At 40.5% G+C, this 22,884-nt stretch overlaps 3 protein-coding genes across 7 annotated transcripts in view; all 3 read left to right on the forward strand.

Moving 5' to 3' along the window:
• The first annotated feature begins 1,230 nt into the window (after nt 1–1,230).
• Nucleotides 1,231–3,323, forward strand: LOC129761191 (uncharacterized). The gene is made up of 2 exons (XM_055758905.1): nt 1,231–1,563; nt 1,830–3,323. The coding sequence occupies exons 1-2, from the start codon at nt 1,231–1,233 to the stop codon at nt 3,321–3,323; spliced, it is 1,827 nt and encodes a 608-aa protein (XP_055614880.1).
• On the forward strand, nt 3,320–4,924 carry LOC129761192 (uncharacterized). The gene has a single exon (XM_055758906.1). The coding sequence runs from the start codon at nt 3,320–3,322 to the stop codon at nt 4,922–4,924; it is 1,605 nt and encodes a 534-aa protein (XP_055614881.1).
• An 11,539-nt stretch (nt 4,925–16,463) lies between these two features.
• The window catches only part of LOC129762195 (inhibitory POU protein), a 136,166-nt gene continuing 129,745 nt past the window's right edge, over nt 16,464–22,884 (forward strand). For 2 of the 5 annotated variants that reach the window (XM_055760224.1, XM_055760226.1), the window contains exon 1: nt 16,468–17,018. The gene's annotated coding sequence lies outside the window, so the exon portion shown is untranslated. Of the gene's footprint in view, nt 17,019–22,884 lie in introns of all 5 variants that reach the window. The other 3 variants (XM_055760225.1, XM_055760222.1, XM_055760223.1) reach the window with 3 other exon arrangements.

The raw sequence follows: 22,884 nt of genomic DNA on the forward strand, positions 1-22,884 counted from the left end.
CTCCTTCCGAGTACCCCCCGTAAAAGCTACTTTGTGTAGCGAGCTTTTAACCAATAGAATGAATATCCAATAGGTCAGTCACAATTATATCGCCAACCACGTCGGTCGCCATAAATCTTCGTCGCGATAAAATAAATCGAAGTGGAAATAGATTTGGTGCGTTTTGAATTTATCATTCGTGCGTTTATATTTCCGTTCACGGAAGAAACCGTTTCGTTCGCTGCTGTTCCTCCTTGTGGTCCGCTACTGAAAGTGGTGGTGATAACCCCCGTTTATTCCTTCATATCCGACGGGTGGAATCGGATAAAGAACCAGCGAGGATTAACCTGCTGCTTGCCTCTTTTGGATCGTGTTCACCAGGAAAAAGGGAAATAGGTCGGGTGAGCCCCGACCCGATGACCACATTCTAAGACGGGTCCGAACATTGGTGCCGTGACCAGGATTTCTCCTGAGGTCAAAGGGTCATCGGATATGCCATTTTGATCTCCGTCAGTCGCTATTCTCTACGGCATTCTTCACGGCGGTACGCCTTTCTTCATGAGCGTTCAAAGCAGCTATTGTGCCTTCTATTGTGAACAAGAACAATCAGTCAGCTATAGGATAAGGGTCCTTACCATCGGTCATTGAAGTGGACTAGCAATTGGAACATAAAACATCAGCATACAAGGCCTATTGTACAGGCTCAAACGGTGAGTACCTGTCCAATAATTTATGCTGATTTTGGTAGATCTACCGGATCTTTCTTCTTTTGGTTCCTGCTGCGCATTTCAACTCGGGTACGGCGGGATTATATACGACGGAAACTACTGCGACTTAGAGATTTGATTTGTTTCACGACGGATTGAGATGATTATTTGGATCAGTGGATATACCATCCGGTACTAGCTTGCTTGAACGAATTACACGCGAACACGAGAGGACTGGTTGATTGTTGCACCGTGAATTTTACTACTCTGCGTTTGCTGGATTGCTGATTCACAAGATATCGCTGTGATTGTGACTTCATCGGCTCCCATCATCGGTGTCGCGTACACCTGGAAAGCATTGGTCGAGCAACGCTTCTGGATTATTGTTCCTGTAAGGAGGTTTGGAAATATACAAGGCCTATTTTCATAGGCTCGCGGGTGAGCCTCTTTCCAATCATCATACATTTTATTCCGTGGGTGATTGCTCGTGTTTCCTTGTTTCGCAGTTGTTGTTCTTCGACCGACTTCCATCAACATCGGCATCATGGGGAAGAAGGCAAAGGCGAAGCTGCAACTCCGGGAGTCCGTCATCGGATTTATACACCGAACCGAAAAGTTCGTTGAAAATTACAACGCTGACACCGATTTCCACCAACTGCAAGCACGGATAGGAAAACTGGATGAGAAGTGGAGCGAGTTTAAAAACGTACAAGGTGAAATCGAGGAAATGGAGGAGGATGAAACCAACATGGAGACGCATGAGGAGGTTCGAGCGGAGTTCGAGGAGCTGTATTTTAAGGTAAAGGCAAGGTTGAAATCCAAACTACCACCCTCAACCCCCTCTTCCACTACTACTACTCCCACTAGAGATAAGAATGTGGGTTCATGTTCTGGCATACGCTTGCCCAAGATCAGCTTGCCAGAATTCAGTGGGGAGTACGACAAATGGTTGCCATTCTTCGACACTTTTCGATCACTTATCCACGATAATACGGATTTAAATCTGATCCAAAAATTCCACCATTTTCGAGCGTCTCTAAGGGGTGAGGTACTTAAGGTGGTAGATTCCTTTCAAATGAGTGAAGCAGTTATGGGGTCGCATGGTCCGCTTTGGTGAAACGGTATTCGAATAAATATCTCCAGAAGAAGCGCCATGTCAACGCGCTTTTGCAGTACCCGAAGGTGAAAAAGATGTCGGCAAATGGTATTCACGATTTGATTGAATGTTTCGATCGACATACGAAGATTCTTGATCAACTGGGAGAGAATACTTCGGACTGGGGAGCGATGTTGATGCAGCTGTTGGTGTCGAAGCTTGATGATGAGTCGCTCAAAGACCGGGAGGAGCGTGCGGTCAAGAAAAATGATCCTGTTTTCGCGGACGTTATGGAGTTCCTCGAAGGACAGACACGGATTCTGGATGCTGTAGCAGTCGATCGTCGCTCGGAGAATTTACAATCATCTTCCTCTGCTACTAACTCCGGCTTCAAGAAATCAGTACCCAAGTTTTCTGTGCATGCAACCACTGATACTCCTACGATGCAGTGTCAGCAATGCAATGGTCGACATTATATCACAAGCTGTCCTGTATTTGAGCGGATGACACTAGATAAACGGTTCCAAGTAGTCAACTCTAAGAAGCTGTGCAGCAACTGTTTGAGACAAGGTCATCTGAACCGTGACTGTACATCGCGTTTCCGTTGCCACACTTGTAGTAAGAAACACCATTCTCTTCTACATCCTGGAATAGGGGCGTCGGTTTCCACTTCAACTGTTGGTCCACTGACGCAGGCGCCTTCTACGGCTCGGCCACAACCCAGCAATTCTACACACGTGGTTTCCATAGACGATTCATTACAAACGATGCAGAGTTCGGTGGCCACTATTTTCGCTTCCAACGTCGCAACAGAGCATCGAGAGTTCCATGTATTTCTTTCAACGGTTCTGGTGTCAGTGAAGGACTGCAATGGGCGTTCACATCTAGCTAGGGCGCTTCTGGATAGCGGGTCACAGGCGAATATTATCTCGGATCGTCTGTGTCAGATTCTAAAGTTACATAGGAAGGAAGTTAACGTACCGATCTCTGGGATTGGCAGTTCCACTTTCCGAGTTTCACACTCCGTTACGACGACGGTTTCATCTCGAATTAGCGATTATTCCATACCGATGGAATTCCTAGTAATGAAGAAAGTGACTGAGGACCAACCATCAGCGACTATCCCCATCGGAGACTGGAATCTCCCAACCGACTTCCAGTTGGCTGACCCAGGCTTCAATAAACGTGGCACGATCGACCTTCTTCTCGGATTGGAACACTTCTACGAGTTCCTCCTGCTCAATGGTGGCCGGGTTCAAATCCAGCTTATAGGCAACGGGCTTCCATTGCTCGTCAACACAGTATTCGGTTGGGTTGTAGCAGGAAAGGTGAACCTAGGTCAAATGAATCCAATTCCTAGTTGTCATGTGGTAGTTGGCAACTCGTTGGAGCAGAAGATCGAGCGGTTTTGGACGATCGATGAAATTCAGGACGCCCCACGGTTCTCACAGGAAGAGATCGATTGCGAAAACCATTACAGAGTCACGTTCTCACGCGATATGTGGTTCGGCTTCCGAAACGAGTGGGCTTCGACAAGATGATCGGAGACTCAAGGGAAATGGCGTTACGGCGATTTATTCAGCTAGAGAGGCGTTTTAAGCGGGATGAAGCACTGCGTGAGCGGTACAGTGACTCAATACGAGAGTATTTGAACAACGGGCACATAGCATTAGTCGAAGAGGCGGAGGAAAGTTCCAAAGAGCAGCTCGTGTGTTACTTACCACACCATCCGGTCGTCAAGGAGTCGAGCACGACTACAAAGATTCGGCCGGTGTTCGATGGATCAGCCAAGACGACCAATAATTATTCCCTCAACGACGGACTGATGACGGGATCAGTTATCCAGGATCACCTAATCGATCTGATCCTGCGTTTCCGCAAGCACAAGGTGGCGTTAGTCGCGGACATCGAGAAGATGTACCTACAGGTGAAGGTACATTCGGACGACTGTCAATTCCAGCGCATTCGGTGGGGCTTCTCCCCATCCGATCCGATCAGGACGTACGAACTACAGCGGGTAACATTTGGTTTGGCACCGTCTTCTTTTCTCGCCATTCGATCACTTCATCAGTTGGCGGAAGACGAAGGTGCTGTGTTTCCACGAGCGAAAGCAGCGCTCGTGAATGATTTCTATGTAGACGATTACATCGGTGGTGCTGATTCTGAGGAAGAAGCAATTTTGTTGAGGCAGGAGTTTGAGCAGCTGTTACCAAAAGGTGGTTTTCGGTTGCGCAAATGGAATTCCAGTACGAAAGGCGTGCTGGAAGGTGTGTCTGCAGAGGACTTGGGAACGCAAACAACGTTGACGTTCAACAAAGAAGAGCAGGTGAAGATGCTAGGGGTCACTTGGGAACCGGGGCCGGATGTACTTGGCATCGACGTATCGACTTCCAGCATAATCGGTTGCTGGACTAGGCGGCAGGTGTATTCGGTCATTGCACGACTTTTCGACCCACTTGGTCTCATAGGTCCAGTTATAGCGTGGGCCAAGATTCGAATGCAACAGCTCTGGGTGGCCACACGAGACTGGGATGAGCCACTATCACAAGAACTGGCGGAACGGTGGACACAGTTCTACGAACAACTTCCATTCCTCTCTGAAGTGAGGGTGAATCGCTTCGCTTTCTGTTCACAGCCACATCTGGTGCAATTTCACATTTTCTCGGATGCATCGGAGGCGGCATATGGCGCGTGTGTTTATGCTCGGACGATGAGCCAAACGAGGCAAATCAAGGTGGAGTTGTTGTCGTCGAAATCACGTCCCGCGCCGCTGAAAAGGGTCAGCGTCGCAAGGTTGGAACTTGGCGGAGCGTTGCTGGCAGCCAAACTCTACCAAAAGGTTCGACATGCGCTAAAGATGGAAGAAACGGAAGCATGGTTTTGGTCCGACTCGACTGTCGTCCTTTGCTGGTTGCGATCACCATCCTATGTCTGGCCGACGTACGTTGCGAACCGTGTCTCACAGATCCAGGAATGGACGAAAGGACATCGATGGAATCACGTCAAGGGGACGGAGAACCCTGCCGATCTCGTGTCACGAGGAGTCTTGCCGAAGGACTTTGTCAGCCTTCAACACTGGTTTCACGGTCCTGCTTGGTTGTCGCTGCTGGACCAACTCTGGAACAAACCCCACACGGTTTGAGGATCCGCCGGAAGACCAATTAGAACGGAAGCGGATCGTTTTCACCACCCTAACACTTTTGGAACCACATCCACTACTGGACCGTATCTCCTCGTACTGGAAGTTGCTTCGGGTAACAGCTCTCTGCTTTCGCTTCGCACGGAAATGCCAACGTCGTCACAAGGAAATTCCCGACACCCAACACATCAGTGTCGCAGAGCTGCAAGTCGCAAAACAAGCTTTGGTCCGTCAGGTGCAGCAGAACGCGTTCGCCACAGAAATTAAGGAGCTATCCAATCATCGTGTCGTCCCCGTCCGCTCACCGTTGAAACTTCTAAATCCATTTATTGATCAGCAAGGTGTACTACGCGTTGGTGCCAAACTCTTGAATCCGCCAACGAACTGTATCCCGTAAGGCACCCCATCATCCTCCCTAGCAAACACTCGTTTTCGCGTCTTGTCACAGTCGCATATCATCAGCTCTCCCTTCACGGTGGCCCACGAATGACGCTCGCACAAGTCCGCCAGGAATATTGGCCCCTGAATGGCATGTCTCTGGCAAACTATATTTACCGGAATTGTATACGTTGTTTCCGAAGCAACCCTGCCTCAGTAACCCAACCTCCCGGACAGCTTCCTCGTCCTCGAACCCTTCCAGCTCGACCTTTTTCCACTACTGGGGTAGATTACTGTGGTCCAATCTACCTCAAACACGTTCATCGGAAAGCTGCAGCGCAGAAGGCCTACATCGCTGTTTTCGTGTGCTTCTGCACCAAAGCCGTTCACTTGGAGCTAGTGGGCGATTTGTCGACAGCCAAATTCATCGCCGCACTGCGTCGTTTCGTTGGAAAACGAGGGGTTCCTGCCGAGATCCACTCGGACAACGGCCTCAACTTCAAGGGGGCTAACAACGAACTCCGAGCGCTCTACGATCTTCTCAATGGTTCCGCAAGTGCAACCACCATAAGCAACGAAGCCGCTCGGAATGGAATCGTGTGGAAATTCATTCCACCGAGAGCCCCAAACTTCGATGGCCGCTGTCAAATCCGTCATCAGTCATCATTGGTGAAACTTCTTGGACAACGTCGGCTATCTTTCGAGGACATGACCACCGTTCTTGTTCAGGTTGAAGCGGCAATGAACTCTCGCCCACTGACACCCCTCTTCGAGGACCCGCACGAACTGGATGTTCTGACTCCGGGTCATTTTCTCACCGGATCTTCGCTGCTGACGATTCCAGATCCGGATTACACAGATGTTCCGACAAAATAGGCTTGAACACTATCGGCAGCTGCAACAGCTCGTCCAGCAGCACTGGAAGCGTTGGCGAAGGGAATACATCTCACAACTACACAACGTCAACCAGCGTGCTGCCCCACCGATCGAGCTGAAGGTCGGACAAATGGTCATCCTAAGGAGGACGACAAGGCACCGATCTCTTGGCCTCTCGGCCGTATCACGGAAGTCTACCCTGGCCCGGATGGAGTGATCAGAGTAGTTACCCTGAGGACATCGCAAGGGATATACAAGAGGCCGTAGTCTCGTGTTTGCCTGCTGCCTTTCGAGAAGGACTCGAGTGGGCAATCATTGTCACCAAGCCGAACTCCGAGGGTCGTGACGTCGCCTACCCTCAGCAATGAAGTACAACATGGTGCCCAAGAAGGGCGCGACAGGAAGTTAATTTGAATGATATTATGTAGATCTTTTAAATCCTCATGAGGACCGCCGGCATGTTCGCGCGCATCACTTGCAGCGCGCGATTGAAGTAATACTCCTTCCGAGTACCCCCCGTAAAAGCTACTTTGTGTAGCGAGCTTTTAACCAATAGAATGAATATCCAATAGGTCAGTCACAATTATATCGCCAACCACGTCGGCCGCCATAAATCTTCGTCGCGATAAAATAAATCGAAGTGGAAATAGATTTGGTGCGTTTTGAATTTATCATTCGTGCGTTTATATTTCCGTTCACGGAAGAAACCGTTTCGTTCGCTGCTGTTCCTCCTTGTGGTCCGCTACTGAAAGTGGTGGTGATAACCCCCGTTTATTCCTTCATATCCGACGGGTGGAATCGGATAAAGAACCAGCGAGGATTAACCTGATTAACCTAGGTCGGGTGAGCCCCGACCCGATGACCACATTCTAAGACGGGTCCGAACAATGACAATAACAAACAAGTTCATTTTGTTCATATCACTGATGCATGAACAAATTTGCTATAATGAATGAATGCAGCATTGAGTGGGGTTCATAACTTCGCTGTTATTTATACTTTGAATATCAAAAGCAACAAATTGATATTCACCACATTCGAAACAATATTCGTTCTGGCATTGATTTTGAGTCAAAATTCAAAAATAAAAAAAATAGTCAGGCCGGGCCATTTAGAGAACAAAAACACCAGAGTTCGATGAAACGGCAAATTCAATTCTGGCATCTTGAATAATCAAGATGAAAAAGACACTGGGTGGAAACACAAAACTTCAAAACATATTGAAGAACAAAAGTTCTCATATTCACTGGTTGTCTGGAACTGTCATTGTGATTTTCGTTTGGAATATATAGGTTTTCGATGCAACCTAGCTCGAAAATCTATGCATTTGAGCTTGGCGAAGATGATTTTTTCAACACTGGCTTTCGATATTGCGATAATTGGCACATAGATGTAAAATTGTACCAATTATGATAATACAAAAATACATATTTATTTCGCTAAAATCGTATAAATTGGTCGAATCGCAACATCAAGAAGGTTGTAATGTATGCGTCTACACTGTGTTCGCAACAAAACAGCCACTTCACAACATAGAAATCTCATTATTTTGACTGCCTATCCCTTAGCAAAATGCTAAGAAGCAAACATTAATGGGACATACTATTTTCAAACTAATTTTTACAACAAAGAACAATGTTTGGCATTTTCTGATGTTTAAAAATCATATTAGAGCCTTTGAAAATAAGATATGTTTTCTAAACTAATAAAAAAAATTGCTCGTATTACCATAATTGGTACGATGATAGGCACTTCTACCCTACATCAATCTACTACACACGATGCGCACTTCCACTTCCGTTCGTAGTTCTAGCCAGAAAAGAATAGCCATCGTCTTTAGCCGAGTATACGAGAGTATATTGGAGAGAAGTGGGAAAAACCCAACTCTGACAATGGGTTTGTACCTTCGCTTTCTGGCTGAGAACCCTGCCCTTTGAGTGGTGTGTAGAACACTTCAAATGCGGGCTCTGACAGCTAAAGCCGACGCAGCCATTTGCCATCGAGGCGCAAGGGGGTGACACGCTGCAGTATTTTTTCGAGTGTAGTTTGTTGTGTTGTGATGTGGATATGAGGAAAAGTTTTGAAGACATATATAGGATGAAACCTACCGGTTACAGAATCTTAACGTGTAGTTGCTACGCACCCTTGAGATGGTCAGCGAAGCAGTTTCACCAGATGCTAGACGTACTCACAGATAAGGTCATCGACCGAACGCCAGTCATCATCGGAGGAGACTTCAACGCTTGGGCTGAGCAATGAGGAAGCAGATGTACCAACGCCTTCTGGCACAGTCTACTAAAAGCCTTCGCAAACTTAGACCTCACACTTCTGAACAAGAACAAGAACCTGTGAGCGGAGGTGAACGACAACGGCTTTTGACAAGAAGCTTTTCTTCGAATCTTTAAATAGACAGCAGAACTCCTAGTATGAACGCCAACGAGCTGACAGGAACATTGGTGGGGGCATGCGATGCAGCGATGCCGAGAAGAATGGATCCCACGAATAAACGACGCTCAGCTTACTGGTGGATCGAGGCACTCAGCATCATCCACGCTCTCTGTCTACAAGCCAGAAAAAAAGTCCAGAGGCCAAGAACCGACGTAGAAAGAGAGGAGCACCGCGCGTTATTCCGAGCGACCAGAGCCGCCTTGAAATGGGAGATACGTAGGAGCAAATCAAACTGCTACAGGGACGCAAATCTTTTGGGTGGAGCATATCGAACCATGTTGGCGAAAATCCGTGGTTCAACAACTTACATGGAATTATGTCCGGAAAAATTCGAGGTCATGGTGGAAGGACTCTTTCTGCAGCTTGACCCACCGACGTGGCCACCCAAACTGTACGGTGAGAACGAAGCCGAGAAGGCACTGGTCACTAACGAAGAACTCGCCCCTATATAATAAAGCAGCTGGCTTCGATTCTGGGACGGAATTAGGTGTGTTTCCTGAGCCAAGATGATAAATATGTGTCGTAATGGGCTTAACAGATGCCAGTAAGCTGGCACTGATTCATATATCTCGAATATCGCTTTAATTTTCCAGATAATGATTTTGTCGTGGCTGCTAAACTTAAGCTTATTCTATCGGTTATCTCACATGCAGAAAGAAGTTATCGGAATTCATTCGGTTACCTCAGATGCAGAGAGACGCTAGGATATTTTGGTCATGCTGAAGCAGTTGGATACAGTGGTCCAACGTACATTGCAGTTTATTGAGGAAGGTTTTGTTCTTCGAACGCATGGGATCGATTTAAAAAAAAAAATAGCGAGCTCATTGAATTCGAAATTATTCGTTATCACAGACTTATCAAGCCAGTAATCAAAATAAATATAGATAGAAGATCAGACCTTCGTTTTGAGAAGGTCATAGATATGGCGATTCATCATTTTAATCAATCGAATCTTGATGCAATTTTCGTTGTTACAAATGATCCTGAACGCAGTGCTTTCAACCGAGTTGAACGTCGGATAGCTTCTCTTTCAGGGAGTTAGCAGGTTTAATACTTCTTCATGATTAGTGCTGCATACTCGAAGCTGGAAGTGGAACATTTTGAGTATGCAGCAGATTCGTTAGATGATCAGTGGAACAACCTAGCGATCGATGGATATCCCGTTAAAGCAGAATGTATTAAGCCCGCAAACATCCAAATTGATGAAGCGAAATTTGTAGGATGTTCAGCCGAGTGGTTTCCCCGATTATATCTGTTATACTGTTCCGCACACACACCCACATACAACACATGCATCTTAATGTGAATACAGCATAGATGAGTTGATCCGAAACAGTACCAGAACAGTATCAGTAGAACGACAGACAGCATCCAAATTATACGTGTGTGAATGTTGAATTTTGTCAAATATATATTCTCTAAATTTGAGAGCGTATTTTTGGAATTCCTAAGAAAGAGATCATTTTGTTGAGACTGTGACAAATCTCATCATCAATCAATTTATACCAGCTCCTGTTCCTCTCAGCTAAACACTAGATGGTTTTAAAGGACCAATCCCAACCGATGCGATCATAAATTTTCCTTCTCTGATTGTTCGAAATTCTAAGAACTTGTCGTCTTGAATGAAGAGGATTTGAGTATGCTTTCAATCATTTCATTCGAAGAACCTTTGATTTCGACCTGGGAAGATGTCTGATTTTTTACCATTGATATTTTCATTATTTAAGAAAATCAAAAATATTATGAAAGACGACTTTGACTTTGTGCACAGATTATGTTAGCGTTACATAACATGAGGGGAATGGAGTTTGTCTTGCGTTACTTGTTGTTACATAGGTAGGGCTATGTAACGTAATTTGTGCACCTTTGCAAAGTATTTAAAATTATTTGCTTTTCTTCCAAAAATGCATGATAAATATGATTTTTACGAATCATCAAATTAAAACTGTCTAACCACTTTAAAACATAGTTAGTGGACATATGTTAAAAAAACAAGGAAGAGATAATCAAATTGTTTTCAAAACAAAACGTTTGTCTTTTCCTTCGGTGTAGTGTCCGGCTAAGCCGGCTTGATTAATATTTCTTAACATCAATATTTCTGGAAGAAAATGAGAAAACTTACCGCTGATTCGATCAAATGGAAGGAAAGTGATGCTAAAACACTCACGTAACGAAAAATAACCAACAAATAACTTGTTAGCAATGAGAACCTCATTTTCTGTAGATGAAAATTTACATTGAAATGTTTTTTTTGCAGAACACTTTTATGTTTTTATTCGCAATTTTGACAGACGGCCAGATAGGTGTACACAGTGAGTGTAAAATCTCATGATACACTGTATTGCAAGTTTGTACATCGTTCAAATTTTAAATAAAAAAATGTAATTTTTCAATCATACTTAAGTGTCCACCCCGTCCGTCTTTCCCGACCTTCCCCTATCAGATATGCTGTGAAAACACAGGCGAGTAAAAATAGTAGTTTTTCACTCTTTAACTGCCGTTCTACGCATAGTTGTCCCATGTTCCAAAACCAGCAACTGAGAAAAACGCAATCAAAGTTTTCTCGCATATTTGTCTACCAAAAGCTTTAAGCATTTCAATTTAGCAATACACCGGGTTTTTAAGAAGCACTATACTATTGTTAAATGAAATGTGATGAGATCCCCTCACTGAATCAATCAAGCTTGATAACTGGTTTAAAAATTCATGGTGGGACTGTTATGCCTAGAATGTCAACATGGGACAATTGAACTTGATGTTGTTTTTTGATATACTGGGAACAAACAATATTTTGTTGTGTTTTTCCGAAAGATTATGCATAGAAACATAGTTCTATGAACAAATGAATGATCTGCAACACCTTCGCAGAATATAAATCTCATTGTTATTAGACATTCGCAAGCAAGGTGTACACGTGTTCCGGTAATTTTTTCAAAATTAGTTCGTTCTTCCAAATCAGAAATGAGTGCATTAGCCCTGCTGAAAGTGTGACATGAAATTCTTGTACTTGAATCGATTTATTCGATATGGATTTACAAAAAAGACATGGTGGGACAGTTATGAATAGAATATCAACATGGGACAATTGAGCTTGATGTTGTTTTTTGAAAGCTGGGAACAAACTATATGTTTTTTGTGTTTTTCCGTAAGATTATGCATAACAACAACGTTTTATGAAGAAAAGTGAAAATCGTCAAAAAGTAACATGGGACAACTATGCGTAGAACGACAGTATAGTGATTCTAATTGAAGGCTCATCAGAATGTTTTGAAAACAATATATTATTGTAACGAAATTGAAAGAGATGGGAGTTGGGTGCCAGATAATTTTTAAAATTTTACTTATTCTCACTATTATTTTTTTTAAATGTTAAATGCTTTATGAATGTATGTATTGTATATATTTAATTATTTTACAACAGCATTCAAATTTATCCATTTTCAAAGAATCGCTCTAATTAACTGAGAAGTTCTGCAGAGCTTTCAGAATTGAAGTAAGTTTAAGGCAAACAGAGCCCAAAACAAGTAACGTTCAATAATTCTGTTATTGAGATTTGACCATACGCATAGAAAAGTTTTTCATCAAATATGATCCTTCGGTGTAGTGTCCGGCTAAGCCGGCTTGATTAATATTTCTTAACATCAATATTTCTGGAAGAAAATGAGAAAACTTACCGCTGATTCGATCAAATGGAAGGAAAGTGATGCTAAAACACTCACGTAACGAAAAATAACCAACAAATAACTTGTTAGCAATGAGAACCTCATTTTCTGTAGATGAAAATTTACATTGAAATGTTTTTTTTGCAGAACACTTTTATGTTTTTATTCGCAATTTTGACAGACGGCCAGATAGGTGTACACAGTGAGTGTAAAATCTCATGATACACTGTATTGCAAGTTTGTACATCGTTCAAATTTTAAATAAAAAAATGTAATTTTTCAATCATACTTAAGTGTCCACCCCGTCCGTCTTTCCCGACCTTCCCCTATCAGATATGCTGTGAAAACACAGGCGAGTAAAAATAGTAGTTTTTCACTCTTTAACTGCCGTTCTACGCATAGTTGTCCCATGTTCCAAAACCAGCAACTGAGAAAAACGCAATCAAAGTTTTCTCGCATATTTGTCTACCAAAAGCTTTAAGCATTTCAATTTAGCAATACACCGGGTTTTTAAGAAGCACTATACTATTGTTAAATGAAATGTGATGAGATCCCCTCACTGAATCAATCAAGCTTGATAACTGGTTTAAAAATTCATGGTGGGACTGTTATGCCTAGAATGTCAACATGGGACAATTGAACTTGATGTTGTTTTTTGATATACTGGGAACAAACAATATTTTGTTGTGTTTTTCCGAAAGATTATGCATAGAAACATAGTTCTATGAACAAATGAATGATCTGCAACACCTTCGCAGAATATAAATCTCATTGTTATTAGACATTCGCAAGCAAGGTGTACACGTGTTCCGGTAATTTTTTCAAAATTAGTTCGTTCTTCCAAATCAGAAATGAGTGCATTAGCCCTGCTGAAAGTGTGACATGAAATTCTTGTACTTGAATCGATTTATTCGATATGGATTTACAAAAAAGACATGGTGGGACAGTTATGAATAGAATATCAACATGGGACAATTGAGCTTGATGTTGTTTTTTGAAAGCTGGGAACAAACTATATGTTTTTTGTGTTTTTCCGTAAGATTATGCATAACAACAACGTTTTATGAAGAAAAGTGAAAATCGTCAAAAAGTAACATGGGACAACTATGCGTAGAACGACAGTATAGTGATTCTAATTGAAGGCTCATCAGAATGTTTTGAAAACAATATATTATTGTAACGAAATTGAAAGAGATGGGAGTTGGGTGCCAGATAATTTTTAAAATTTTACTTATTCTCACTATTATTTTTTTTAAATGTTAAATGCTTTATGAATGTATGTATTGTATATATTTAATTATTTTACAACAGCATTCAAATTTATCCATTTTCAAAGAATCGCTCTAATTAACTGAGAAGTTCTGCAGAGCTTTCAGAATTGAAGTAAGTTTAAGGCAAACAGAGCCCAAAACAAGTAACGTTCAATAATTCTGTTATTGAGATTTGACCATACGCATAGAAAAGTTTTTCATCAAATATGATCCTCCGTCACCCGCTGAAAGATTCTCGATCAGCTATCCAACACCCTGTATATTGACCACAATTAACACATACAGTCTATAGCAAAATTTAGTGTACAAATGCTACTTGACGATACTTTCCATTTATTTGGTATGAAATATTTTGAATACATTGATTATTTTGATGCATATTTATTTCACACACATTGACCTAGCTGTACGTACAATAAAAATCAAAGAAAAGTTTTCTGCTAATTGTCTATTCCTAAAAATTGAAAACAATTTCTATTCTAGGCATCGCAAAATTGAGTGTACACTTTAAATTTCTCCGAACAAATTAGTCTTGTAAGTAAGTTTCTTTGCGAATAAGCGTGCTTTATTCATCAGTGATTGGTGTCAACACTTAACCATTGCTTGGGCAGTGTTGGTCTTTATTTTTTATTGATGTTTGCATTTTTTTGAAAATGGCAAGTTAGCGGAAAGAAATAAATATTGTTACACGTACAATGATAATAAATATGAACTGTCGTGGAAAAACATTGCAGGAAATTGCAGATATAGTCGGAAGAGCTCACTTTACAGCAGATACAATCTTAAACAAATGGAAATACGAAGGAATCATGGAAAATCTCCCGAGTAGAAGACACAAACGTATACTGTCTTCTGATGATAAACGAGTGATTATACGAACATTGCGAAAGAATCCTATAACAATCCTATATAATCCTAAATTGACTGCCAAAGTAGCCGGCATCATTGGAAGACCTGTCAGCGCAGATACTGCCCGGAGAGCAGCATACAGGAACATTCTGAGAGGACGTATTGGTCGTGAAGATTATTTCACCTTAAAGGTGAATATGAAAAAAACGACTATAGTTTGCTAATGCATGTGTGAACAGACCTAAGTAGTTCTGGAACATCGTCTTTTATACGGATAAGCCGAAAACCAATCTTTTTGAGTCGGATGAAAGACAGATGGTGTGGAGAAAACCAGTATCGGTGCTCCAGGTTCAGCATTTGGTTCCCACAGTAAAACACGGCTGCGGTTGGCTTGTGGATCAGGAACCATGGAGCTTATCAATTCGGTGATGGACAAAATGGCTTAATTGATCTTCCTGAAACGCAACCTGCAGTCTCCCGTTCTAGAATTGGGTCTCCCTCGTTATTACTACTCTCAACAGAATAATGACCCGAAGCAAACTGACCTCATCGTGTGGGAATACCAGCTCTATAATGTCCCAATCAACTCAAAATGGATCAATTTTAAGATGAATATAAGTCGCATTTTATTATTTACCTTTTAACCCCAAAAACTAAAAAATAACAAAGCCTCATGAGGTGTATACTTAATTTTGCGATAGACTGTATGTATTCACATCCCTTTGGTACTGTTCGAGGGTTTTATGGCGAGAAGTAAGTTTTAATAACATATGATTGTGATCAAATACAAATGAAAACAAAGCAGAACCTCGATTATCCGCGATATAGTAATTCTATTCAACTTTCCGAAATTTGTCAGTGAATGGAAGATTCTTATTCTTTGAGTTTTGTTCATGGCTTTCACATTATGTGTCCTCTGGTATACACGACCTTACAGATGGATAGTTGAATGATTTCTGTATTGATAAAACTGTATTTTCGCGTTTGCACTTCATATTTAGTCCTTTATTGCGTTATCCGCGATTTTCGTTATCCGAGGTTCGACTATTCCGCGGATAATCAGGGTTCTACTGTAGTATAAATAAGTTTTGCAACATTATAATTATAAACTTGCTTCGCATGCATGGTCGAATTTCCAATTATTCCATTTATTTTTTTCTGTACAATTTTGTCGTAGTCTGGAAATGAAATATACGATACAAAATTGGAAGAAAACAGTTCGTATAGCTGTTAATGATGATAAAACAGTACTGTCAATGCAGCCAACACGCTGCGAACAGCCACTAAACGTTTGTTCCTTTTTTTTTCTTCATGTGGTGAAATTCTTTAATTCATGACGACAGAAACATTAACGGAACATAACCATGCTGTGCGTTTTGGAATCATCATTTTTAAATATCCTTCGCCACTGTTTGTTACGCACACGATGTCTATACATATGCAAAGGGAAACGATTGTATTCAATTTTTCCGTTCTGCCTAATTTCTTTCTCCGAAGCTAGGCGAGTCGAAATTATCCTTTGACTTCCGGTTTTGTGCTTTGTCTTGCTCACTACAATGCACGTTTGCTATGCGTACGGCGAATAGTTTTGTTGTTTTCTTTTTCATCAGCATAACGTTTGAATTATATATCTCGACCAATCAGTTTGTCAGCCCATTTCATTTCCACCCCTTATGTCTTGTCTGTGTTGAAGAAAGCGTTTATTTTGATGTATGCACAAGTGTAATCGAACAGATTTGCCTTTCAGCACACACTCAAACTTATCGATCGCAAAGGATTTGATGCGCTATTGTGTGTTAGTGTTTCTGATTTGGTGGAAGCCTTGCTGTGTCCGTTTGCTCGTAGTGGTAAAGTGTTCGTTCACAACTGCGCATGCCCCACGATTGGTCACGGCAAGGCGACAGGACAATAGCAACGCCCACTTATAAATGATTCTAACATAATAATGTAAGGAAGAGGTGAAATGGGACATCCCTCTTTCATTGTTATATCATTCCTGGAGGGCCGCTCTATTGTTTGCAGACCACCTGAGTGTATTTTTAGAAGCGTTATTTTGTGTTTTGTTGCTTTATAGTGAATTTTGTGTTCAGTTGCAACATTCGTGTTACCGCGATTAGACATTCATTATAAAGTTTTTGGATGCAGCATATACATGTGCTAGGAGATGTCATTACTTCCATTGTAATAATTTTGGAAATCACATTCTGTCACACTGGAGAATAACGGATACTTTAGAGCTGATTGGAAGCTGGCGTCAAGGATTTGAAAGAATCGTCTCAAATATGTGCACTATTATTCAATGTGACAAGTGAAACGGATTATCTGTGTTAGGTGTTAATTAATACCAGCATAATTGTGTAATATAGCCGATAAGCGAAATGGTCCGCTATTTGTGTGATAGTACATTACTTTAAACACTTCAAAAATGCAACGAAAATACGTGGATTAGTGAACCCGTTGCAAATATTGTAGAGTGAAAATCGGATAATAAGTGACCCATTGTATGACTATTTCCGAATGATATGTTTGGAAAAGATTTGTGAGCATAACCGTATTTCAATATAAAGTTCCACTGATTCTCATTAAAACCGTCGGTGTTGTGGTTGTAAAATTGTAAGTGTGTAGTTTACATATATTTTATTACAATAACAACTGCATTAACGTTTTATTATCTCAAAATGGAAAATAAAACGTTAAGTACAATCAAATAGCCTCAATTGAATGATATTTGAGTATGTGACTACAAACGATGTGAAATATTGTTTGGAAACGTGATTATTGAATTCATTATAAATTATTTTTTATTGTGTAATATGTGATTCAAATAGTGGCACTGCAGATTGTGGCATCGTACTTATGAGTTTTAAATTTGTAAACCATTATGATAGTGCCTTTCCTATAAGTATATTCATGTGTTAATACATGATAATGATGAATATTCCAAATTCTATTGTGCTGTCTATGACTCTTTTGTTGAACTGAATCAGATGTGTTTCCTGTCAACACGTTCATATAAATGCTATCGTAGCGAAGCTACATATAATTAAGTTTCAATAATTGTGAAAACACTGTTGTTTCAATGGATATAAGCTCATGTTTACTTTTTTTCGATATTGTTCATTTAACTTTTTCTCGAAACGAGGAAAAAGTTGCGACGGCCGTGAAAATATATTTCGCAACTATCAAACATCGTGAGAAAACTGAAACTTTTGCGTTGTGAACTGAAGTTGTTGACGAAGAATCGAACCAAATCAGCGAGGTTTATATTATGTTTAGTTCGTATGCTTCAAAATGGACGACCATTCAAACGAATGAATACGATTCTTGGTACCTAATAACTAATATCAATCAATATCCATTTTACTCTAGAAATGTGTTTTGCGATGGGTTACGTAGATTTCGTGCGACAGATAGAGATATGGTGGTTGCAACTAGTGCGGCGGATTAAGAGTTGATTGGTTGTATCATTTTTGAACTGCCCATGAAATTGACATCTTAAATTCCTATTAATGTGAGATGTTCTGTTTTGTTCGTTGAAATAAGCACACATTCAGAAACACGGTTGATTGCCTGTTATACCCAAGATAAATATTATGCTCAAAGACCAATAAATCTAACGAATTTCATTAGAAGAACTCAGATTTTGAATAACAGTCGATCAATGTCTACAGTGTCTTTTTTTATGTTCTCCGCGGTTACCTAGTCACAAAATTTTGCGAATAGTCGGAGTTCTACTGTACAGTAGAACCTCTATTATCCGCGAGCGGTTGAACCGCGGTGCGGATTAGCCGCGAAAGTGAGTTCCTTAGTAATTCTATAAACCTTACCGAAATTTGTCAGTGAGTGGTAGTCTTGCTTTTTTGTTTTGGTCATGGCTTTCACATTATCTGATCACTGATGTACACGACCTTACAGATTGATAGTTCAATAATTTCTGTATTGATGAAACATAGTTTTCATGCTAAAATATCTTTTTTCCGTGTTTGTCTTCATTTTTAGTCCTATATTGTGTTATCCGCGATTTTCGTTATACGTGATGACCTGGCCCGACTATTCCGCGGATAATCGGGGTTTTACTGTATTTAGTTTATACAAAGTCCAGCCAGATCCAGTTTACATCACAAGTCGTTCGCCATCAGCTCAATTTTGGCCAGTCTACCGGATTTTATGGTTGTATGATGCAAATGTAAACAAACCGTGAGTTTTTCAACTGTACTTTGGGTGCCTTTTTTCATGAATTCTATTGCAGTTTGCGAAACAAAGAAATATGTTGTAGTAGAATAAAATTTACTGAAGCGATTTTCACCTCACAAACTATTGTTTTATTCTCTGATACACAATACAAAATCGAATATGTGAACGAATATGTTGTTTGAAATCAGCATGATCGAAAGCAGTTGTAAATTTTCAAACATTGAATAAAAATTATTTTCAAATGTTGTTTGTATGATCAGGTTACATAGTCCTAACCCTTACATAATCATTACTGATAGAGCTCCTAAATCTTTTCACCAGAACCTATATAAAGTAGACCTAAAAAGTTGAACGAATTGCTCTAACAATACGGAAATTTTTTATGCTAGTGATACTGAAACACATGAGCATAACACTGAACCTAGCAGTCATTCGATTTGTATCGACGTTCCTGTTTATAAATTAAAATATTGGCCAAGAATATTGTGACTTTTCATCGAAAACGGGTAAAACCTTATACCTCGAATAGCTTCAACGGTTTAAGATGGAGATTGATCCGTTGATAACCAATCGCGTTTGCAATCTTCATATCAGCGCGTTGAATTTCCTTCCACCAAGTAAGTATAACTCAGCTCCGACAGCGGAGCTGAAAATATATGCCAGGTCCACAAATACATTGCAACTTGCATTTGCTCCCAAAAACGCGAAAACCGTGTAGAAAACATGTCACACTTTTATTTAGATTATTCATTTGATACGGATAATTTGATTTTAATTTAATTGGTCCCTGAAGATGTGCTTCTTTTTCCCGCCGCCATGTTTTACAGCAATAAGAAGGTTTTTCTAACAATGCTAATTTATGTAATTCAACCTAATTAGCTCTGTAGCACATTATTCTTTAATTTAACACTTACCATTATTAAAATAAAATTCATTACTCGTGGGAAATTACTTGTCCAAATCCACCACTTTTTGCTTTGTGTTTTGTTTTTATTTGCTTCATATAAACTGGCGGTCAAACTCAGCTTCGATGCCCCGAATCGATTAGAGACGCACTTGTTCCAGTGACATCATGGTGTGAGAAAATGAATTTATTCTGACAACAAATGCCTACTGTGATTTTATACACTCATAACGAAATTCAGTAAAATTTAGAAATTACTCATGGCCTATCTGGTGTACTTTACGGGTACTCAAACTTGACATTCTCACAAGTTCTGATTGCAAAAAATTGTGTGAGCATCTTTAACGGCCCAATCATGTATCGGCACCTCGAATAATTTAACATAAGAACATATATGTCCCCAGTTTGGTGTGGCAGCCTAAGCAGAGACAGTTTCAACATTGATATTCGGGAAATGGACATGTTCGTTTCTTTAGATGGCGGTTTCCATCATCAATCCAATATCGTGTGTAGTATAGCAGTTCAGCTGAAAAGTTTATAAGGTAACACAGTAAAACTATTTTTTTGTTGCAATATACTGTTTTATTAATCAATATAATTGTCTTCGAGGGCGATATAGTGATTATAGCGATCTTGCAACTTTTCGATACCATTTTTATAGTACTCTTTCGGTTTATAAAGTAGACCTCAGTTTCGGTATTCACTTCATCATCGGTCTTCAATTTCTTGCCAGCGAGCATTCCCTTCAAGTCTGCGAACAGAAAATAGTCGCTGGGGGCCAGATCTGGAGAAAACGGTGGATGCGGAAGCAATTCGAAGCCCAATTCTTGCAATTTGTTTTCATTGATTTGTGATTTTTCCATTTTTTCACAATAACAAAAGTTGCTTCACTTCCAACACTGTAACTCACGAACCAATCGACCGATTGCTGTCCAATTTTGACATGTATCTATTGAAAGATGGGGCTTTGTGATAGTCAAGTAGATTTTTGCAAGTGGCGCCATCTAGATGTCAACCTTATGAACTTTTCAGCCGAACTGTTACAATCAAAATTATCTTAAGATTAAAATGTACACGAATAAATTCGGTTCTGTTACAGCTGAACTACTAAATGAGCCTAATGAAATAAACAGATGGGATAAATAAACTTTCTGTTGACAAATTTATTTACATGAAAATGCCCTCAATTGGAGAACACAATATTATACAGCCCTGCCAATTTAGAACTGATACGCTTTTAATTATATATATTTCAGGATCTCTACGATGTAGAATAAAACGTTACTGGAAGGAAATGTTTTATATTTAACTAGCTGACCCGGAAAACTTCGTCCCGCCCAAAATTTTTTTTTGTTATCAATAGCAATAAAAAAAGTCAATACCTTCAAACATTCACGTTTTCTTACTAAGCGCAAGTTCATGAGTCCAATCGCAGAACTGTTCATTGATTGATTTTCTAATCGACCCCGTTGAATTTACCTTTTACTAAAAAATCCTAGTACTTCTACCAAAACTCATCTTTATAATATCAGATTATTTTCAGACACAATTCTTGTTCAATATTTTTCAAACACTTGCAAATAACCTGTTTCTCCGTTACATGGAATAAAAGTTTGATACAGAAAATATGATAGAAAAATGACAGACCTTAGAGAGGGGGGAGGAGTGTTCATTCACCATAGAAACGTTTCGTGCCCCCTAAAATCTTCAAATACCAAATTTGACTCCCTTGCTTGATTAGATTCTTGCGTTTTGTCGAGTATCGGTTATTGCAGTAGCATTTTAAGTTACTTTCCACTATTGTTCAGTGGAGATTTCCAAAACTTTTCGATTGGCGGAATTCTGTGCAGTTTGTGGGGTTTATTCCCCTTGACATCTCCGTGCCCGGAATGGATTAATTAAAGTTCTCAAATACAAACGGAAAGAGTTGAAAATGTATAAGAATCGCATCCCGGAATGTTTTGCTTCTTACAAATAGCTACTTTTTGGAAGTTCGTGAATAGCAGTTGAAAGAACAGTGAATTTTCGGAGGTAATAACCACCACCCGACCACCCGAGTGCAGTCAATTATTTAATCGTTAGGACCACTGACTTGTTGGAGTTACGTATCATGAAGTGAAACATGTTTTGTCGGATTTAGAATCGGGTAAGTCAGCAGAACCAGATAGATTCCTTGCTTTCGTCCGGCTTCTTCCCGCCGGAAGAATTCTCGGATTACTCTGGAAGTTCTCGTTCAGATGCCGGAAACAATCGGGCGTTGCGATGCCGGAATTGTTTAAGAGACTTGTCACCCTAAGTTTTATGAACGCATTATCGACAACACAGCATGGTATTTTGAAAAAAGACAAATGTGACGATCCTGTGTGGAATCTGCTCTACCGTCGCGTATTTTATATCCTATATCCTTTGCAAGATTTTCGATGTAGTAGGAATAGTTAGTATAATGTGGAATTAACGGGACAATGTTTGAATGGATGGAGACCTATTTAGAGAACAAAGTACAGTTTGTCAAATCCTATGGTATGGTCCATTCAGGAGTTCTACCGCCCACTCTCTTTTTTAGTTTTTTTCGCCTAATATTGAAATCTTGAAGTCTGTCTGACATTGCTTACATTTAATTTTACATTTTAAAACATGCCAATAATAGCACCGTAAGCTCCATAGTCCGTTTGTCTGATGGCATTCAGGGAAGTGCAATATTCCGAAGCTGCCATGAGAGACCAAGCAGATTCGTACCTTGGAGAGTTGCAGGACAGTCTATTCCTGATGTGCGTCGGATATCACCATGGCTCTGGTTCCTACACAGTTCGAGATTGTCTAGGTTTTTTTTGAAAGGTGATGGGATTTCGTTTCCTTACAAACGACACGACTGAACGTTTGCTGGGATTGATAATCATCGTATTCACCTCGCACCAAACTGCCAAGGAATCCAGGTGTTTCTGGATAAATAGAGCGCCATCGATGGATCTGATGAGGCAAAAAGGTTTTTATGTAATCTTTTTTCACGTATAAATTTAGTATCTGTTGCAACCTTATTGATGAACGTCAACCGTTTTCATTTCGTCGATCGTTGACATATTTCCAGAAAGCCTTCGGGTTAAATTTCAGCTTTTGTTGGAGGCGTATCCGCTGGTTGGCAAAGCAGCGTCGACTTTGCACCCTTCAAACTTGGTTCTATGTTAGTGTTCTCTATGCGGTAGCACAACGTAGATTACTGACACAGTGCTGCTCTTTTTAGAGTCTTCAGCCTTCTAAGCTATTTTGTTATCCACGGACCACGGTTGCCGAGGAACAACTGTTTCGACACATGTCTGTCGATCATATAGCTGATAATCTTAGGTAGCCGTGATCCTGATCTACTGCTTCATCTATACCTGTTCC

The sequence above is a fragment of the Toxorhynchites rutilus genome, chromosome 1 (assembly GCF_029784135.1).
Source record: "Toxorhynchites rutilus septentrionalis strain SRP chromosome 1, ASM2978413v1, whole genome shotgun sequence".
NCBI classification, from domain to species: domain Eukaryota; kingdom Metazoa; phylum Arthropoda; class Insecta; order Diptera; family Culicidae; genus Toxorhynchites; species Toxorhynchites rutilus.